This window comes from Emydura macquarii, unplaced genomic scaffold (assembly GCF_026122565.2).
Source record: "Emydura macquarii macquarii isolate MOO-44397 ecotype Brisbane River unplaced genomic scaffold, CSIRO-AGI_Emac_v2 contig_3348, whole genome shotgun sequence".
Lineage (NCBI taxonomy): Eukaryota > Metazoa > Chordata > Testudines > Chelidae > Emydura > Emydura macquarii.
In genome coordinates this window covers 1,365,325-1,383,522 of record NW_027133485.1, presented here as the reverse complement: position 1 = coordinate 1,383,522, position 18,198 = coordinate 1,365,325, and the positions used below count along the sequence as shown (strand labels likewise).

At 43.1% G+C, this 18,198-nt stretch overlaps 2 protein-coding genes across 2 annotated transcripts; one reads left to right on the top strand and one right to left on the bottom strand.

Annotated features, from left to right (window-relative positions):
• Positions 1 to 1,255: 1,255 nt before the first annotated feature.
• Positions 1,256 to 9,955, bottom strand: SNIP1 (Smad nuclear interacting protein 1). Its single transcript, XM_067533682.1, has 4 exons — positions 9,593 to 9,955; positions 9,051 to 9,153; positions 5,789 to 6,375; positions 1,256 to 5,075 (listed from the first exon to the last, which is right to left on the bottom strand). The coding sequence occupies exons 1-4, from the start codon at positions 9,763 to 9,765 to the stop codon at positions 4,817 to 4,819; spliced, it is 1,122 nt and encodes a 373-aa protein (XP_067389783.1). The 5' UTR covers positions 9,766 to 9,955; the 3' UTR covers positions 1,256 to 4,816.
• A 256-nt stretch (positions 9,956 to 10,211) lies between these two features.
• Positions 10,212 to 17,088, top strand: DNALI1 (dynein axonemal light intermediate chain 1). Its single transcript, XM_067533683.1, has 6 exons — positions 10,212 to 10,927; positions 11,317 to 11,456; positions 12,411 to 12,580; positions 13,554 to 13,732; positions 14,117 to 14,281; positions 16,867 to 17,088. Exons 1-6 carry the CDS (start codon positions 10,847 to 10,849, stop codon positions 16,900 to 16,902), a joined length of 771 nt encoding a protein of 256 aa, XP_067389784.1. The 5' UTR covers positions 10,212 to 10,846; the 3' UTR covers positions 16,903 to 17,088.
• The last annotated feature ends 1,110 nt before the right edge of the window (positions 17,089 to 18,198 follow it).

Genomic DNA, 18,198 nt, shown 5'->3' with positions numbered 1-18,198 from the left:
AGTCAGGTTCATCTCTTACAGTCACCTTCCTGTAATCTTATCACTGGTACTCCAAATAAGCTTGGCTTTGGCCCTGGCCTGGTTACTAACTGCAAACACAGGATTTCGTTTTGCCTCCCTAACAACATGATCAGTTTTTTCCACCTGGCAGGCAGTTTCCTGTAAAGAAAATGTACCTCTCCAGGGACCTTCTTGGCTAGATCAGAATGTTCTTGAGAGTTTTGAGTGGCTTTGTCTGGAAGTTTATAATGCCCTTTATTGTCCCCTTGGCACACACTGTAGCTTGTCAAGAGCTCTGCCTCTGCTACATGGAGCAGGATGGATAGTTTCTTCCTCTCGGATGACTGTGCAATACCACTTGCTTCAAGGAACATTTAGAAGCATTAAAGCTACATCCAACTACTGGCTTCAGTTGCTGAAGATTCAAGTTATGACACCAACTAATAAGTACGTGACACATACTGCCAGTAAGCCCTTGTCTGCGCTAGAAAATTGTACTGCTTTAGCTATACTGGTATAATTAAAGCAGTGCAAGCCTCAGTGTGGATGCACTTATGTGACTGTAAATGTGTGCTATCCCCATGTAGGAAGGAGAATAAGTTATACTGGTGTAACTGAATCAGTTTATACCAGTATATCTGTATCCATTTAAAAAAAAAATCACACTTCTACCCAACATAGTTAGCTCAGTACAGTTGTCAATGTACAGAGGCCTAGGAAATTAACTTATTTCATAGCTCCAGTCATGTAACATGGATCAGAGTTATTACAGTTTCTCTAGCCAGCAGTCAGATATCCAATGAGACCAGTAGTCAACAGCATCACAGTTTCTCATTTGTTCTCTTCATAACCTCTGCACCTGCCCAGCTGATCCCAGCCTCCTGTCCACACCAACCCCAAATTGATCCAGAAAGCCAATACTCTCCCTTCTGCTCCACAGCCCTCTCAAGACTCACCTCGCCCATGACACACTAAGGCAGCCAATTAATAATGGCTAGATGGAAGGGTATATGAAGTTTTTATAAGTGGAAAAACTGTACACTATACTGGTAAGTGTTCCCTTCCCCCCACTCTTCATGTGTTAATGTTCTTAGCCTGTGAGCTCGACTGTCTTTGTATAGTTGTGCAGCACCCAGCACAATGAAGCCCCAATCCTAAGTGAAGCCTCTGTGCTAGGGCAGTATTGATACAGAGTAATACCCTTGCAATAGCACCTTGGTTAAAATACATATTCACCATAACATTTAAAACAAGGTGGATGAAATTCTCGAATTTTAATTTAAAATGGACTTTATACATTTCACTTGATACAAACTTAACATACATTTGAACATACTGTATGCTAAATACTGTGTCTTTTATAACAAAGTGTACACACCATTCAAAAAAGATACAACTGGCAGTAAAACAAAAGTTCTTCCACAGGCAAAACTCAGTTCCCAATGGAAAGATGTTACAAAATATAAACCTCTGTACTGCTTAGCAAATGGCAGCTAGCTTGTACTGCCTTAAGATTTTTTTTTAAAAGGATGCAGGCTTTTAAATCATTTAAGGAAAATTAAAAACAAACCATATTTGAACCAATACTTCAATCACCAACAACAGTACGACATCAAATTGCACTGGTAGTTAATGAGCTGGCACATGGCCACATTGGAGCTAGCTAGCTCCCAGGTTAAAGCAGGTTGGAGTGATGGAAAGAAATACTGAGTAAAATTCTTACATTGTCCAAGCAGGACAATTTATTGGCCCAATCCTACAATCACTGAAACATATCAGCTGCATAATATTACTCAACAGTCCTAACTTTAACACACATGCATATTTGTAGGATGAGAACCTACATGTTTTCATGGCCTGATGTAAGGAGTCCTCAGATTTTATTTTTTAAAAAGGCAAGAAATCACTTGCACATAAATTTGGATGTCGCATTTAGAAAGAGGGTTGCTTTGGTTTTCCCCATCACTCAATGTTGGTGTACTACAGTTGTTGGATTCCACAAGAAACCTGTTTGGTCTAGCATAAAAAAAAAACTGATGCAGTACAGCAAAATCAAAACAACAGTTTTGTGCTTTTGTACACAGTGTAATCAAGTCTGAAAAGGATAATTCTCACATTATCACATTGTACTATTTAGGAATTTCATTAGATATTTCATCGTATTTCCAGACCCAAGACTGGACATGACTTCAGCCTGAAGCAAATCAATGGCACTCCTTAGATGGGGCTGAAAGGGTCACCATTCAGCAACATTCAGGAAGTGTACAAATCTGAAAAAATGTTTCATTTGGATTAGACAGTATTTTATCTCCCCTTTCATCACAGCTATAAGTATTTGAGCTCTGTGTCCTCTCTGTGGAAGATCCATTCTGTCACATTTATTAAAAAGAAATTAGTACTGCACTTTATTAGGTTTTACATACACTCTTTTGTCTAACTAGGTTAAACTTGTTGAGCTACTTTTAAGCCAACATTTTAACTTTAAAAATAACCCAAATATGCTGGTGACACTTTCTGAAAACAAGTAAAGATTTAGGGCGAACTGGTCCATCTTTCATGAGATTGGTCGAATCTGTCTTAGGTCATATATTTAGTATGTTTGGTGATCTCAGCACTCTTTAACAGATATGTCCACATTCCAGAACATACAATACAGCACAACTAGAAATCAGACACTAAACTTGGTTAGATACAGTGCAGCTACACAAGAGTTTCAGGCATTGCCCAGCAATAGTGGATGTGAACACAGCTCTGATTTGAGAGAGGGGTGCATATGGCTCAGGTTCAAAACAAACCCATTGCATTTTTAAGAGTGTACAGATAGGACTTGCCAAAGTAGAACATAAAAATCACAGAGTCTTTGGTGAGCTCAGTACCCGATGGGTGTACATGCACATTACAAAATAAACATGCAACAGCACAGGTGGTACAAAGACATCAGAAATTAGGATGGTTTAGGTGCGGCCAGGCAGGAGTGTGAGACACTGCCCAGCTCTGGAACAAGTATACTCAGCGCTGGTTTGAGTTACATGTGATCATTCTGACTTTAAAGCACACACACCACAATCTTCAAGTGTACACATGCAGGATCTGCCACCAAGCCATAAAACCACATTAATGCCATTTGTAAAGATGAGAGATTTCATCCTATGACCGGTACTCCTGCTTTTTATGAAGAGATAAAGTAGTACTATAGTACTAACAAAAAAAAAAAGTCATGAATTTCCAAACTGCAATACAATTCTAGAATTACATTTCACCTATTTAGCCTTTCCTTGCTGAATGTATTACAGCATTCTAAACAATTTATACTCTCTATATTAGAATTTTCCCCCACCCCATCTTCTTGTATTTGTGGGGTTTTTATTAAAAATATATATAGTATCTATTTCAGAGAATATAAAGCAAAACCAAGCTGGACACTAGAAAAGCATTACAACTAAAGGCAGCTAGGGCTAAAATTACAAATTCTTTATTTAAAAACCCCAGAGTACATATAAAGATCCTGCTGTCCCAAGCACATTCTTCTTTGCCTACTGTTTGAAAACCTGCATTTACACCCCATATTTACAAAATAAACTTTAGTTCTGTGTGTATAATATACAACTTATGTGTATACACACAAGTAGTATATACATAACACATGGAGACAGTACGTGCCCATAGATCACAAATGCGAGGGAAAATTAGTAATCGGAGTGAAATAAGTTACATTTCCTATATCACAAAGTAAAACTCAGGAGGAAGATGTCTGAATCTATGCAAATCTAAGTAGTCCCATGTTTTGAAAATGTTTCTCTGAAGCAAACTTTTCACAAATATTGACTGTTTTCTGTTACATACAGGTGAAAAATACTATTTCAGACATGACAGTATAAAATTTACCATAAAGTAAAATTAAAAAAAAAAAAAAAAAGAAGAAGTGCAAAACTATGGTTAAAACGTTACCACCATCTAAAAGAACAATATCCACATAATTAAATGCAGAAATGATGTGAAATGATTCACGGGCAGGATGGTGCCAAACAACAGAACTAGCTTAAAAGTGGACAAAGTCAATATCCAGAAGCAATTTCGGCACACATTTGCAACAGACTGAGTGCACGCAGCCTTAGACAGCAAGCCACACCATCATAATCTAGGTCCCATGAAGCATTTCCTTTCAAAGTACACTGCCTATAAATTACAAGGTATTCTGGTGAAAAGTCCATCCCTGAAAAGTCATTTCAATGCAAACTAGGTTACCCAAATTACATGAATATGAAACGCTTTGCAGCATATTTGCCCTTTTAATGACGTAAACCTGGTCAATTCCTCTGCCTAGTGATTTGCGGTATGCATACAATTCAGCAAATCACTGGACTCCACAAAACACCAGATCATGTTCACCATATCTAAGATTCTAGTTAAGAATAAAGGAGCAATTTCAAAGGATTGTCGACTAAACAGTTTGCAAAAACATGTTCTTTTTTAAAAAGGCCTATTTTGTTTTATACTCTTTATATATATGACCTTACTTATATATTTTTACGTTCGATGAACAGCTTCAGCACTGGAGCCCTCACTTTCAGGTGCCTTCTATTTTTTCTTCTTTTTATTAAGAGAGAATCCTCTTCGAGCAAAGGTTGTATTTCCTGATGAGTTTCATAATTATGAAAGAGATGAGTATGTCAGGAATTTCCCAAAATAAACTAGTGAGAGCTGATCAGCAACAGAGGAAAGACTTTAAGGCAATAAGAATGCTGTGATGCTCCAATTTCACATCCAGATTCAAGTTCTACTGAAAAGAAGATCTTTGAAGTCTCTTTCTGATCTGTTAACTGTCAGACTCTTCCTCCTCCTCATCATCATCCGGTTTCTTGTCCACCTCAGATGTATCTGAAGATTCGTGGAGAAGGACATATTCCCTGCTACTGAACCCAAACTTCAGCACATCCTTTTCTTTCAATTCGTAGTAACGTTGAGGTTCAATCCGTTGGTTATTTAGGAAAGTACCATTGCCAGAGCCAAGGTCAATAATATAAGGCTTCACTCTACGGCCAGCTGTACCATCGGCACGGGTGTACTCCACAAGCCTGGCGAAAACAAAAACCACCTTTAAAACCATAATGAAAGAGGTATAACCAGCCACTTTATGCTGTTAATAAAAACGATGATGGATCTTTCAGAATAACTTCAAGATAGCTGATAAATCCATTTCCAAAATCTCATTAAGTACAGAAAGTTAAGTCTCTGAAAGATGTGACACTCAGCCTGCCTAAAAATCTCTCTCCATTTAGAACGAGCTGAAGTTACATGAAAGACTTTGCCATGTTTTAAACATTAAAAAGTTCAAGATTAATAATATACAAATGGTTAAACAAGAACAGATAATTAATTCTGTCAGACAGACTCTGCCTCCAGCAGTGGACAGTCCCTACTGCTTCAAAGGAAAGCCAGCATTCCATACTGTAACGGACCAATCCGGCAATGCTCCTAGTAACCTTTAACCTAGCAAGCATGACTGCAAGTGTTATTCTGATTCCTATGTATGTCTAATTCTATTTTGAATACTGCTGTACTCTTTGCCTCACTTAAAGACTGCTTATGGTTAGATGTGAGGAATCAAAGAATTTTGATTACTGCTAAATGGATATGCAGCTGTTTATATAAACTGGCTACTTTTGAAACAGAAGATACATTTATAGATTTATTAGTTTACAGAGGGTTCTGAGCACCCAACATGCCTTTCACTTCTAGCCTCCAGTACAATCCTCCTTCCTAGACAGGCACAGTGAATAACACTTACCGATACTGAAACACAGCATGCTGTTTGGAGCAAGAGGGGTGGTCAATAGGAATATCTGCGATTCTTCGGTGCCTGCCCAGCAGGTAAGCACTCTGTCTGTGAATGTACATGACTGGGAGAACCTCATCATTCTTAAAAGGGTAGAGACGCCATCGTTTCTTTGGAATCCGAGCTTCCGGGGGCTCACTATATTTAATCACAACACCTCGGAAGGTATTTGAATCCTCTAGGAGTGCACCAGACAATTCAAAACTTGGTTTCTCTTTATTTGTTCGATCTTTGTCTTTATTTTCACCATCTGGTTTACCAAGGTCTAGAGTCTCATCGCTACTGCTTGCTTCATTCTGGCGATGCTCACGTCTTCTCTCGTTATAAAATTCCCTCTCCACTTGCTGCTCACGGAGATTTTGGGCATCCCTCTCTCTCTCATAACCTCGACCTTCAGGCCTTTCATTGGGATTTTTCCTTCTCTTTGAATGATCTCTGTGTCTGTCTCTGTCACCATTTCTATCTCGTCTGTGTTCTTGCTCTGACTGATCTCTATGCTGTCGTTCCTCATGTCCTCTCCGGGAATGGTCATCTCGTTCCTGTAACAAATAAAGTCTTACAGTGATCTATTTAGAATTGAAGATGAAAGAAAACACAAGGAATTTTGTTCGGTCTTTAAAATTTCAATTTAATAGGAGACTATAGAACAAAACTCAATCATCAAGTATACTGATTTTTAAAAAGTGGATGAAAATGACTTCCTCGTTCACCTGCTAAGATGCACATTTAAGTCTCTTGATTTACAGTAGATAATAGATAACATTAGCTCCAGAATCAGATGAAAGCACAGACATGCATTCCCTGCACTGAATTAAGGGTTAATTGACTATTCAGGGAATACATGACCATTAACTCATATTTTGTAAGATAAATATAAGCAGAAGTGGTTTTCAATTATGTTATTCTAAAAAGTAGATGTTCTTGACTTACATATAATTTACTAGTATTTGGCTTCTTAGATTAAATGAGATACTATAAATATTTATATTATGGATAGCACTCAAAAGCTCCACTGAGGATTGTGCTGGAAAAGACAGAAAAGATGATCCTGGGCCTGAGAGGTTTACAATCTAAAAATAAAATTAAAATATTTGATTATTTTCTATGTACTAACCGTTTGGTCATTTCCACACATGGAAAAATACCAGTTAAACCAAGAGTCTAAATTGTTGCTCTACTGCTGACATTTCACAGACAAATGTTTAGAATAAATTTTCCTAATATTTTGCTATTCAGTTTTCTGCAGGTTTCAGCACTACTGACACTTGCATAAACCCTAAATTTTTATTCCCTCAGTTCTTCTGCTTTGCCTGCTTATTCCCTACCTGAACTCCATAGCCACAGTTTTCTAGCTATTCCATTATGCAGCCCACTTTGTAAGAGGTCCCTCTCATGGTTTTATCTCACTTCCCAAAATCCCAAATCTTGATTCTCACAGTTTCACCAAGAAAGGTACCATGGACCACATGTATGAATAACAGTTCTATAAGCCTCTTCAATATTACAGTTGGAAAAATAATCCCTAACTATAACAACTCAGTAATTTTTATGTTCATGATTTGGTCAGCAAGAGGTAGATGTAACAGAACGTTCAGGCAGGCAACTCCTTTTGAGAAGCAAGCATATTTGGACATCATCCTACTGTGTGGAAATGGAAGAGTGGCTAATGGAAATGAGGATATGGAAGTAGAAATTACCACATCCAAGGTGGAAGTCAAACTCAAACATCTTAATGGGACCAAATTTGGGAGGCCCGGATAATCTTCATTCAATAAAATTAAAGGAACTAGCACACAAAATGGCAAGCCCAGTAGTAAAGATTTTTAATGAATCCATACACTTGTGGGTCATACCCTATACTGGAGAATTGCTAGCATAGTACCATTTTTAAGAAAGGGGAAGAAAGTGATCCAGGAAACTACATGCCTGTTAATTTGACATCAATTGTAGGTAAGGTCTTGGAACAAATTTTTTAAAGAGAAAGTAGTTAAGAACATAGAGGTAAATGGTAATTGGGATAAAATACAACATGGTTTCACAAAAGGTAGATCATGCCAGACCAACCTGATCTATTTGAGAAGATAATGACTTTTTAGACAAAGGAAATGCAGTAGATCTTATCTATCTGGATTTCTGTAAGATATTTGATATATTTCCACATGGGAAATGATTAGTTAAACTGGAGACAATGGGGATTAATATGAAAATTGAAAGGTGTTCCTTAGGGATAAGTCTTGAGACCTATCTTATTTCACAAAGTTGGGAGGTATTGCCAATATGGAGGAGGACTGGAATTTCATGAGAGACCTTGAAAACTGGAGTAATAGAAATGGGTTGAAATGAAATAGTGCAAAGTGTACTTAGGGACTAACAAGAATTTTTGCTATAAGCTGGGGGCATATCAGTTGGAAGTGACAAAGAGGAGAATGACCTGGGTGTAGTGATTGATCACAGGACGACTATGTATCCCAATGTGATGCGGTCATGAAAAAGGCTAAAGCAATCACAAGAAGCATCAGGTGAGGTATTTCAGTAGAGACAAGGAAGTATTATCACCATTATACAAGGCATAATGAGACCTCATCTGGAACACTGTAGGCAATTCTGGTGTCCCATGTTTAAGAAAAATGAATTCAAACTGGCACAAGTGCAGAGAAGGGCTACTAGGATGATCAGAGGAATGAAAAACCTACCTTATGGTAGGAGACTCAAAGAGCTTGGCTTGTTTAGCCTCATAGAACAAAGGCTAAGGGGAAATATGATTGCTCTCTATAAATACATTAGAGGGATAAACAACAGGGAGGGAAAGGAGTTATTTAAATTAAGCGCAGTGTTCTGCATTTTCAGGTTTTACTTATTTTCACCAATAATTTTTTTTGTTTTAATTAAAGGAGTCTGTTTTTTTACTGATTTACACCCATTTATAAATCCACTCAACATTTTTTTCAGGTATTTATTTTTGTTAAACACTAACACTTTACATGATTTTGTTGTTCCTAAATATACAAATTACAATAACTGACACATGAAAATAATGGGGGTTATCAAGTGATAAATTAGTCACATCAACATATTTAGACTCTGTTCCCACAAGTTACTCCATGCAGACATGCCACTGTGGCTTCACAGATCCCCAATGACTTCAAGGACGGGGTCAGTCATGTGGAGTAATTTTCTGCACTGGGACCTTAGGGTTTAATACCCAGTAAATTACCTGTTTTACTTTGACTACAATATGATGAGGGCTTCTACTTCTTTTACTTCGAGGAGACTTGCTTCTTTTAGCAGAGGACTTGCTCTTTCTTTTTGCTGGTGACCTTTAAATATTAAAAAAATAATTGGTTGGGTCCACTTCCTCCAAGAAAGAAGCAAAGGAAAAGACTGGTGCACCAGGCATGTGGCAATTTAACCTCAATCTATAGCGACCACTGCACTGTAGTGTCATGCGAAGATGGGGTGCTGAAGGGTCTCCCCAGTGTGTGTTTGGGGGTGGGGGACCTGGACTAGGCCTCACCAGGGGAAGTGGGGGATAGGGAGGGAACTGAGGGAGGCAGATTTGAGCAGGAGAAGAGAATCTCTGGTGGGGGTCAGGGAAGGATTAGTGGGTTCTCCCTCGTGGGGTACGGGGTCCCCTCAGCACAAGGCGGGCCAGCGGAGCCACGGGGGCCGCCCACAGGGATAGTCGGGGTCTGCCTTTAAGACCCCCCCCCCGATCCCCCTCCCAGTTACAGCGGGGTACGCGCAGGCGACCGGTACCTGCTGCGGCCCTGGGCCGTTCGCTGCGGCCGGGCTGGGCCCTGCTCCCGCTCGGCCGGGGGGGACTGACTGCCCCGGGCGGAGCGGGAGCAGCGGGGGCTCCGCTTCTCCGCCGCTTCCTGCTGCTGCCGCCGCCGCTTCCGCCGCCGCCGCTCGGGCTCGGCCTCCTCCATGGCTGCAGCCGGGGCCTAGGAGCCGCCCGCCGAGCTGTCGCCGGCCCGGGTGACGGGAAGCAGCAGCGGCTGCGCAAAACCCTCCACTAGACACACAAAAGAGAAGAGCAGCAGAGCGACTCCATCCACTTCCGCTTCCGGGGCAGCCTGACGGCGCGCGCACAGCCACCCGGAAGCACTCCTGCTCATTCGGCGGGAACACCCGAGTTCGTTCCGCCTACGGCATGGTGGTGACCGGCCCATCGTGCCACACCCCGCCTCGCCTGGGCCGCAGCCGCTGAGCTACGAGCGAAGGGACCCTCCCGGCCCCGGCCCCGCCCCCGCGGTGAGAGAGACGCCGAGCGCCGGCGCGGCCCGGAAACTGGCTGACAGGCAGCGGGGACCGTGACCAATGCCCAGACTTGCCGAGGGCTCACGGAGGGCGGTGGCCGTGAGGCGCCCTGCCGGGCTGGAGCCGGGGCTGGGAAAAGCCAGTGAACGGCGGCGGCGGGAGAGCCATGAAGCCTCTTTGCGCGGCTCGGGCCGCCACCCGCCCCGTGGGCGCGAAGCCCCTGCTCCGGCCTGCGCCTTCCTCAGCCGGGCGCTGTGACTGCAGGGCGGCTCCGCCAGCGCCCGTGGGGCAGCTGCGGGCTCCTCCCGTCCCGTGCCGCGCCTGCAGGGCAGCCCGGCCCGCGGGGGACCGGCCCTGGGCGGGCTCCGCTGCGGGAGGTGAGCCTTGAGGTGCGGCCTCCACCTGCAAGGCAGCGGCAGCACATGGGGGAGGGGTGCGGCCTCTCTCTCTCTCTCACCCCCCCCCCCCGGGGTCCCCTCGTAGGTCAGGAGCCAGGCTCAGGGCAGAGAGGCTTCACACGCATGCGCACGGGTGGCTCGTCTACCTCCCGCATGCGCGCTCAGCCCTGGCTGAGCCTTCCCGATCTGCGCACGCGCCCGGCCCCCACTGCTCTCCCGGCTTTTGTTCTCGCCCCGCCCTCTGCCGGGAGCGGAGCGGGGGACGTCATGACGCTTGTACGCGGCTGGCGGCCCGTCGTTGCCATGGTGACGATACACCGCTCGCGGGCCGGGTGCGGGGCTCGGAGCCGCCATGATCCCCCCGGCGGACTCGCTGCTCCGCTACGAGACCCCGGTGCTGGTGAGCCGCAACCCGGAGAAGCGCTCGCCGAAGGTGAAGGGGCCGCGGGGGCGAGGGCGGTACGCGGGGGATGGAGCCGCGGAGAGCTATGGGGGGGGCTCGGGGTGACGCTGTGGGGTGCGGCTGGGAGGGGGGCATAGGGCGTGGAGTCCGTGCGGGCCCGGCTCCCAGCCGGGCTATGGCCCGGGCTTTGTGGAGAGGGGCTGCGCCTTTCCTGCCTCGCACAGACCCTCTGCAGGAGGGGGGATGGGCAGGGTGGAGGGGGCGGGAGGTGACGGGGGATGGGCAGGGTGGAGGGGGGCGGAAGGTGACGGGGGAGGTCGGTCTCCCTCTGTCCCAGCGTCTCTGGCAGCTCTGTCCCCACACGCCCTGGCTGGGACCTGGGCCCGGCCTCTGTAGTCACTGTATTTTCTCATTTGCAGGCGCGTCCTTTGAAAGTGAGTCCTCAGCAGCCTGCCTCAGCAGGACCCGTCCCACCTCCTCCGAAACCCAAGACGACGCCTACGTCTGTAGATCCAACAAAACAGGCAGAAGAGATCTTAAACGCAATCCTGCCACCCAGGTAAGAATCGGCTCTTGTCCCCTTCCACCATGCTCTGTCTTCCTAGGATCCCAGAAGGAGTCAGCAATGTAAAATTCCAACACAGAGGGCAAGGGACGGGCAGGCAGTGAGGGGCTCTGGGAGTTGGGATTCAGCGAATGTCACACAATGGTATTCGGGAGAGAATGGCGGGTGGGATTTTTAGCTAAATGAAATGTTCATGCCTGTCAAGCAACGTGACCCATCTAATAGCTGGTTATTCCTGCTGTCTGACCAGTGCTAGTTAAATAAGGATGTTACCTAATTTGTATCAATATTGGCTCCTTTTGTATCCGACAGAGACACTTTCCTCACTAACATATTGAGCTAGCAGGTGTCCCTGATTGGATTATGTTATTTTTAAAACTGATGTATAATTAAAAATATTTCCCTGACATTTCAAATTACTACATGCAGTATCAGACACAAAGCAGCAGTCCCCAAGCCTTTTTAAGTCTTGTGTATTGCTTAGTGCTCGTGCAGTGTGCAGGAATGTCTGATGACACTACCACTCCAAACAGTTAGCCATCTTTGCTGTCATCCAGGTGTTGTGTAGCTAAAAGTTCCTGCCTTGCTATGTGCATGTGTAAAGCACTGGCGCTCTGTCTGTTGTTGAAATGCCAACTCAGCAGGGATAATGAAAGATGAAAAAGCATTTGGTTAGGCATCAGGACAATCATCAGAAACTGCTGAGATTGTCTCTCAATTGTGCTGATTAGGGAGACCGGAGAGGATGTTTGCACTGCACACTTCAATGAACAAAACATGGATTCCTTCAGTCTGTGGTGGAAATCAGTGCTCAAACATATGCTTGATTCAGTCTTATCCAGATGCAGGTCCTAGGCTGTTGCTGATAGCTTCACTGCCAATAAAAGCATTATGCTGAAGGCAATGAATATTGTTGTTAAACTAATTTGTGCTGCTTTTGTGATGCAGAGAATGGGTGGAAGACAATCAGCTATGGATTCAGCAGGTGTCCACCACTCCCAGTACCCGAATGGATGTAGTTCATCTGCAGGAAGAGTTGGATCTCAAACTACAGCAAAGACAGGCCAGAGAAACTGGAATTTGTCCTGTCCGTAGAGAACTCTACTCACAGTGCTTCGGTCAGTGAATATATCCAGGTCCCAGAAACCGTAGCAAAAGGCTTATTTGAATGATACTAAAACCCCAGAAGTTTCTGAATAGTTCAGAACATGGGGAATGGGAAATAGACTTTCATCTAAAGTGTACAGATACCAGTCCCATTTCCACCCCCCAAGTCAATAGGGAATGAGTCATTACCATCCAGTGATTGTTTGACCTGTTGATCTCTGTTCAGTTCCTTGTGCAGAGGTCAATATCAGAATTAATACAAGTAGGGCCCTGTGTAAAGTCTTAGCAAAGAACCCAAGGTCAGAGTGGACACACACACATTCCTCTTTCAGCCTTGGTGGGTCCTTACAGGGTGGGGTTGAGGCACACTGGCAGGAGGCTGTGCATGTGGGAAGCTTGCACTGTTACTAAACATGCTGTACGTGCTCTCTTGAGGCTCCAGTCTGTCACTCTAGCATTTCTCACTATGATGTATAGAAGAAGCCCCACTGCCACAGCAGCACTTCCTCTTCTATGTACAAGCTGACACATATATATATATATATATATTTTTACAACATTCTGTATACAAGCTGACATTGAAAAAGTGTCACTGTGAAAACAGGGCATTGAACAATAAGCTGGGATTTGTTGCATGGAAGGAAAAGATTCAACTACACTTGTTCATGCTCTGATAACTAAATTAATTAATCTTAAATAAACACTTTGACACACTGCTTGTCCTCCAGCTGCCAGACAAATCCCAGAGGTTGGAGGAAGACACCAGCCACTGCTCCAGGGAGAATTCTTATTAATAAAATTGATTTTTTAAAAATGTCTTAGCGATAAGAAACTTCAGGTCTACACCACCTTGCCTGGAATGCCTCAAATGTTCTGGCCATAATTAACTTACCAGACACATTGGCCCATGTCAAAATATTTGTCATGATACCCATGTAAAACGTTTCCCCTTTATCCTTACTCTTATGCCCTTTTTGTTTAAAGATGAACTTATCCGCGAGGTTACAATTAACTGTGCAGAACGGGGACTGTTGCTGCTTCGAGTCAGAGATGAAATCCGAATGACCATTGCTGCCTATCAGACGCTGTATGAGAGCAGTGTTGCCTTTGGTATGAGGAAGGCATTACAGGCTGAACAGGGCAAATCTGACATGGAAAAGAGAGTAAGTGGGGCTGTGAACTTCATAATGTACCTGTGATCTGAGGTACAAATGTCACCTTCCTTATGCTGGCTCAGTAGATCACATTGTCTCACATCTATTAGAGCAGACTGATTTTTTTTTTTTTTTTAAACAAACAAAACCACCATTTTTCAATTAGCTCCACTACTTACATTTGAGTTGTTTTCTGGTTTCATTTTTAAAATTTTTTTTAGTTCCGCTGGGTGGCAGTAAAGATCATCAAAACACTCATCTTGCTGATTCCCTGAGGCTGAGTTTTAAAGGGTAAAGGGGCTATTATCATTTTTTTTCTTCAAAGACTGTAAAATCCATAGCTTATATATATCTTAATTGTATTTCAAAAACATACCTATGTTCTTTTCAAAGATTGCAGAATTAGAAGATGAGAAGCGAGAGTTAGAAAGACAAGTGAATGAGCAGAAAGCTAAATGCGAAGCTATTGAAAAACGTGAAAGTGAAAGGCGGCAGGTAGAGGAGAAGAAACATGGTGAAGAGGTGCAGTTCTTGAAACGAACTAATCAACAGTTGAAGGTTAGTAAAGAATCCTGACTGCAATGTCTTAGTAGGAAAACTGAAATACTTGCTTTGTAAATAGGGAGACATGAAAGTGAATTTTCCTTTAGTCTTGTTGTTCTCAATGAAAAAAGCTGTATGTGCATGTGTTCGTTCTTCTCTAATTTGTATTAGTTACACATTCTCTGAATTCTCAAAGCTCCCTGCAGTGCTGTAGGAGGAGGAATAATGCAGTTAGTTCAGATGACCCCAAACCTTTTGGTCGGTTAACTGTTCAGGTATTGAATGCATGAGTGCAGTTCTTTCCTAAACAGAGGGGCATTTTAGATTTCAGAATATAAGGGACTTTTTACTCAAGGAGCAAATTTTTGTGTAGACTTGACTCTAAAACATTTGGCTGTTAGCAGAAGATACCAATGATCTGAGAATGTTTCATCTTTAAAGCCTTAAGTACAAAACAGGAAGCCCAATGTAAGTCAGACAAGGAAGACAAAATGATTCCTTTGCTGCTGCTGGCCTGAAAACACTAGAATCCTCTCCCCTATGACAAGGGATACTGTAAAATGAATTATTGCAGCAAGGGACAAAACTCCTTTGGGTTTCAGTGCGATAGGGGCTTTTCTCCCATCCATGTCTGGGATTTTATGATAGTAACAGGTAATGATAACTGGATCTCATCCCTCACTGAAAGGGTGGCTGTAAAATATTCATTTACTGTTTAAGTGGAGTGTGGGGGGTGAGGAGGGTTCCTGCAGTCAAAATTACCCTATGCAGTAAACTTGAATAGCTAAAAAATTCAAAACAAACCCTTCTACCCTATTTCTTTGGTTTATAAACAAGGCAGATTACCAGGAACAAACACTTCTATAATGATACACATTGTAAACTTTTCTAGCTGCAGGGATATAACTTTTATAATAGAGCACAGGAATCCATTCACATTAGTCTGTGGCTTACATCTTTGAAATGGGTCCTACTGACTTCTTGTTTGGTCTCATCTCTGTAGCTGGGAGGAGGGGGGAAGGAGTTCCTCCTCTCCTCATGGATTCTAGCCCTTTTCATTGGAGTGCCAGCTATTTGATCTAATGTAAGCAAAGTAAACTTTGCTGTAGCAGGTTCTAGGAATGCTGTCTGGCCTAGACCACCGCAATATCTACTTACCATGTATCCAATTGCTGACCTTCACATCTTGCTTGTGGGTCAGAAGCAATTCTGGAATTTGGTTGAAGAGCTTTTGGAGAAGTGCTTTTGTTACATATCTAAATATGTGTTTCCACTAGAAGCCCAAGTAATTGTTTGGAAGAAACTCAAGTTTTAACCTGTCACATGAGTTGAGTCTGTGAACCTTGGTCTTTTTCTAACCACATCGTTAGCTGTTGGAGTCATAATTCTTAGGGGAACTGAATGGCAACATCACTAAATTTTCTTGGAGCTTCCAGTCTTTTCTCTGTTGTGCACCGGAATTACAGATAGTAAATGTCAGGGACACATTACTAATTGGGTTTCTAAGGCAGGGAGCATGTGCTTCGATTATATTAAAGCATAACTACTGTATTGTAACTAGTAATACTTCAGGTGCGCTCTCTCCTGGAGCCATTCTTTCCATGGCTGGCCTTGGCTGATTGATACAAGTGGATCATAGCAATCTAGTTCTCTTGGAGACAGAAGGAAAAACTCTCTGTAAAACAAAGCACCCTGCCTTTGGCAATTAAGATGGTTCTCCAGCCAAAACGTATTTTTAATTTGATGAAAGCAGCATTTGTGTTAGCTGATCCCAGGATAACATTTCTTTGCTGTTGAAAAATTACCTCATGCTTGTGGTAAAAATTTCTATTTAAAACAATCCATGACCTTCCTGGCCAAACCTAAATCTCTTTACTTAGCACTCAAAGCTACTTTCCTTAGCTCTGATTTTTATCGCAGCTAGACTTCCTCAGATCATCTGTTAACTTGAGACCACCTTGTAGGGTCTTATGCTACATAACAAAGCAGCCATTAGGCCAAGGATATATTGCCACCAAACCCATGTTCCTTTCTGGAGATAGAAGTATTTATAAAGAGCTGTACACTTACAGTGGCTGCCACTTATTCTGTTAAGTGCTGGAAGTTTCATACAGTACAAGCTTTGTGCATTAGTAGCAAGTTCCTATATCCAGGACTTGGGTGTCAAGTTGCCTCAGTGCCTGAAAAATTTGCAGTTCCCAGATACTTTTGTCTGAGTCAGAGCTTGTGTTCCAAACCCAAGAGCCAAATGTTTAATTTAGCAAGCATAATACCGCCTGAAATCAGAACACACCACTTTCAGCAACTTCTTTAACTTCCTTTTCAATACTCTACATTATAATATGGGTTTTTCACTGTATGGAACCAAGGCCAGCTCTTAGTTTTCTTCTCATAATGCAACACATCTGTAACAAGAATGAAACAAACTAATTTATAAAACATGGAGTAAGGAATGAAATAACCAGGGGAAACATCCTGATCTGGTTCCCCTGGAGTATTCCAATAACTTCCTAGCATGCTTGCTCTGAAAGTAATGGACAACTCTGGCAGTGGGGTGTAGATTTAGTCTAATCAGACTTAATGTCTTGTTTGTCTTTTAGGCCCAACTTGAAGGCATCATTGCACCGAAGAAGTAGACTTCCTTGTGGGGAACTGCAGGAAGAACTCATGAAATCTTTTTCAGAGCAAGGTGGTGGTGGTCATTGACCAAGGTCTGTCTCCTTCATAAAGTGATCCTGATTTCCACACTACAAACATTGGAATTGTATTCATTCTCCCCTTCCCTGGTCTAATAAACAGAGATTAAAATGCTTTGCTAATTACTGTGACCTCATTTTCAGTGACTTTTTAGCATCCAGCTCTTTGTATGCTGAGCATGTCTCGGATTTGCCTCTGATTCTCTAACTTACCACTGTTAAGGTCAATACTTCTAATAAACTTTTTTTACATTAGCACCTCTGCCTCTATTGATCTGTTATCCAAAAGACACTGTACAGGTTTCAGAAGTAACATACACAAAGCATGGGACTCATATCACACGGAGGCTACTGTTCAAATACTCATTCTGCTAAAATGAGTCTTGTTTGTGGGGCATGAGCAGGTCCAGACTCCTGAGCTTTCTGTTACGCTGTACAGCTGACAGTAATGCTGGATGTGAACTGTCCAGGGACCAGCCTGCTTTCTGCTCTTGAGCCATGTGGGGAAAAGAAGAGCTCTTTCAAGCATGCTGTAACATTGGTATCCTTTCTATTTGGCTCACTGCTTTTTCCTCATCCCAATTGCTTGTCTGGCTCAGCACCTTCATTGTTACTGTGTAACAAATCCCACAGGTGACTGTTTTCACTGCACTTCTGTGACAGCACTTTACTGCCGCTGAGCCCTCGCACACATCACATGTGCCTACGCTGCAGTAAGAATTTGTAAAGCAGGGCAGAATGCCACCTTTGGCTCCAGTTTCAACAGGCAGTTGATGGGCACCGAGACAATTTAAAGTGTCAGTCTTAGTTAAGGAAGGGCAAGATTTGCCCTTCACTGGGGGCAGATTTTTGGTGCATTTTCTGCCTTCCTAGCAAGGGCCACATCTACCCCTCCCTCCCCCCTCCAGAAGGTATAGCTGACTCTCGTACCTTGTTCTGGCCCAGAGTCCCTCGTGGTTCCAGCCCTGAGTAGCCTCCTCTTAACTATTCTGGTTATAGTTCATCACTATTAACACAACTACCACATTGCCCACTCAAACAAGAGTGTGATCACTTGGTGTCCTTAGTTCCCTTCAGCAAGTAGAACACCTACAACTTTTTACTTTAGGTGTGGGATTGTAATTCCCAGCTAATGCTGTGCTGCCTGCTGCAATAGCATTTCTTTCCTAGAACCTCGGTTTAGTGGCAGCTTCTGTGTACGACGAGAGAAACAGCCAGCAAGGAGCTGTGTGCACG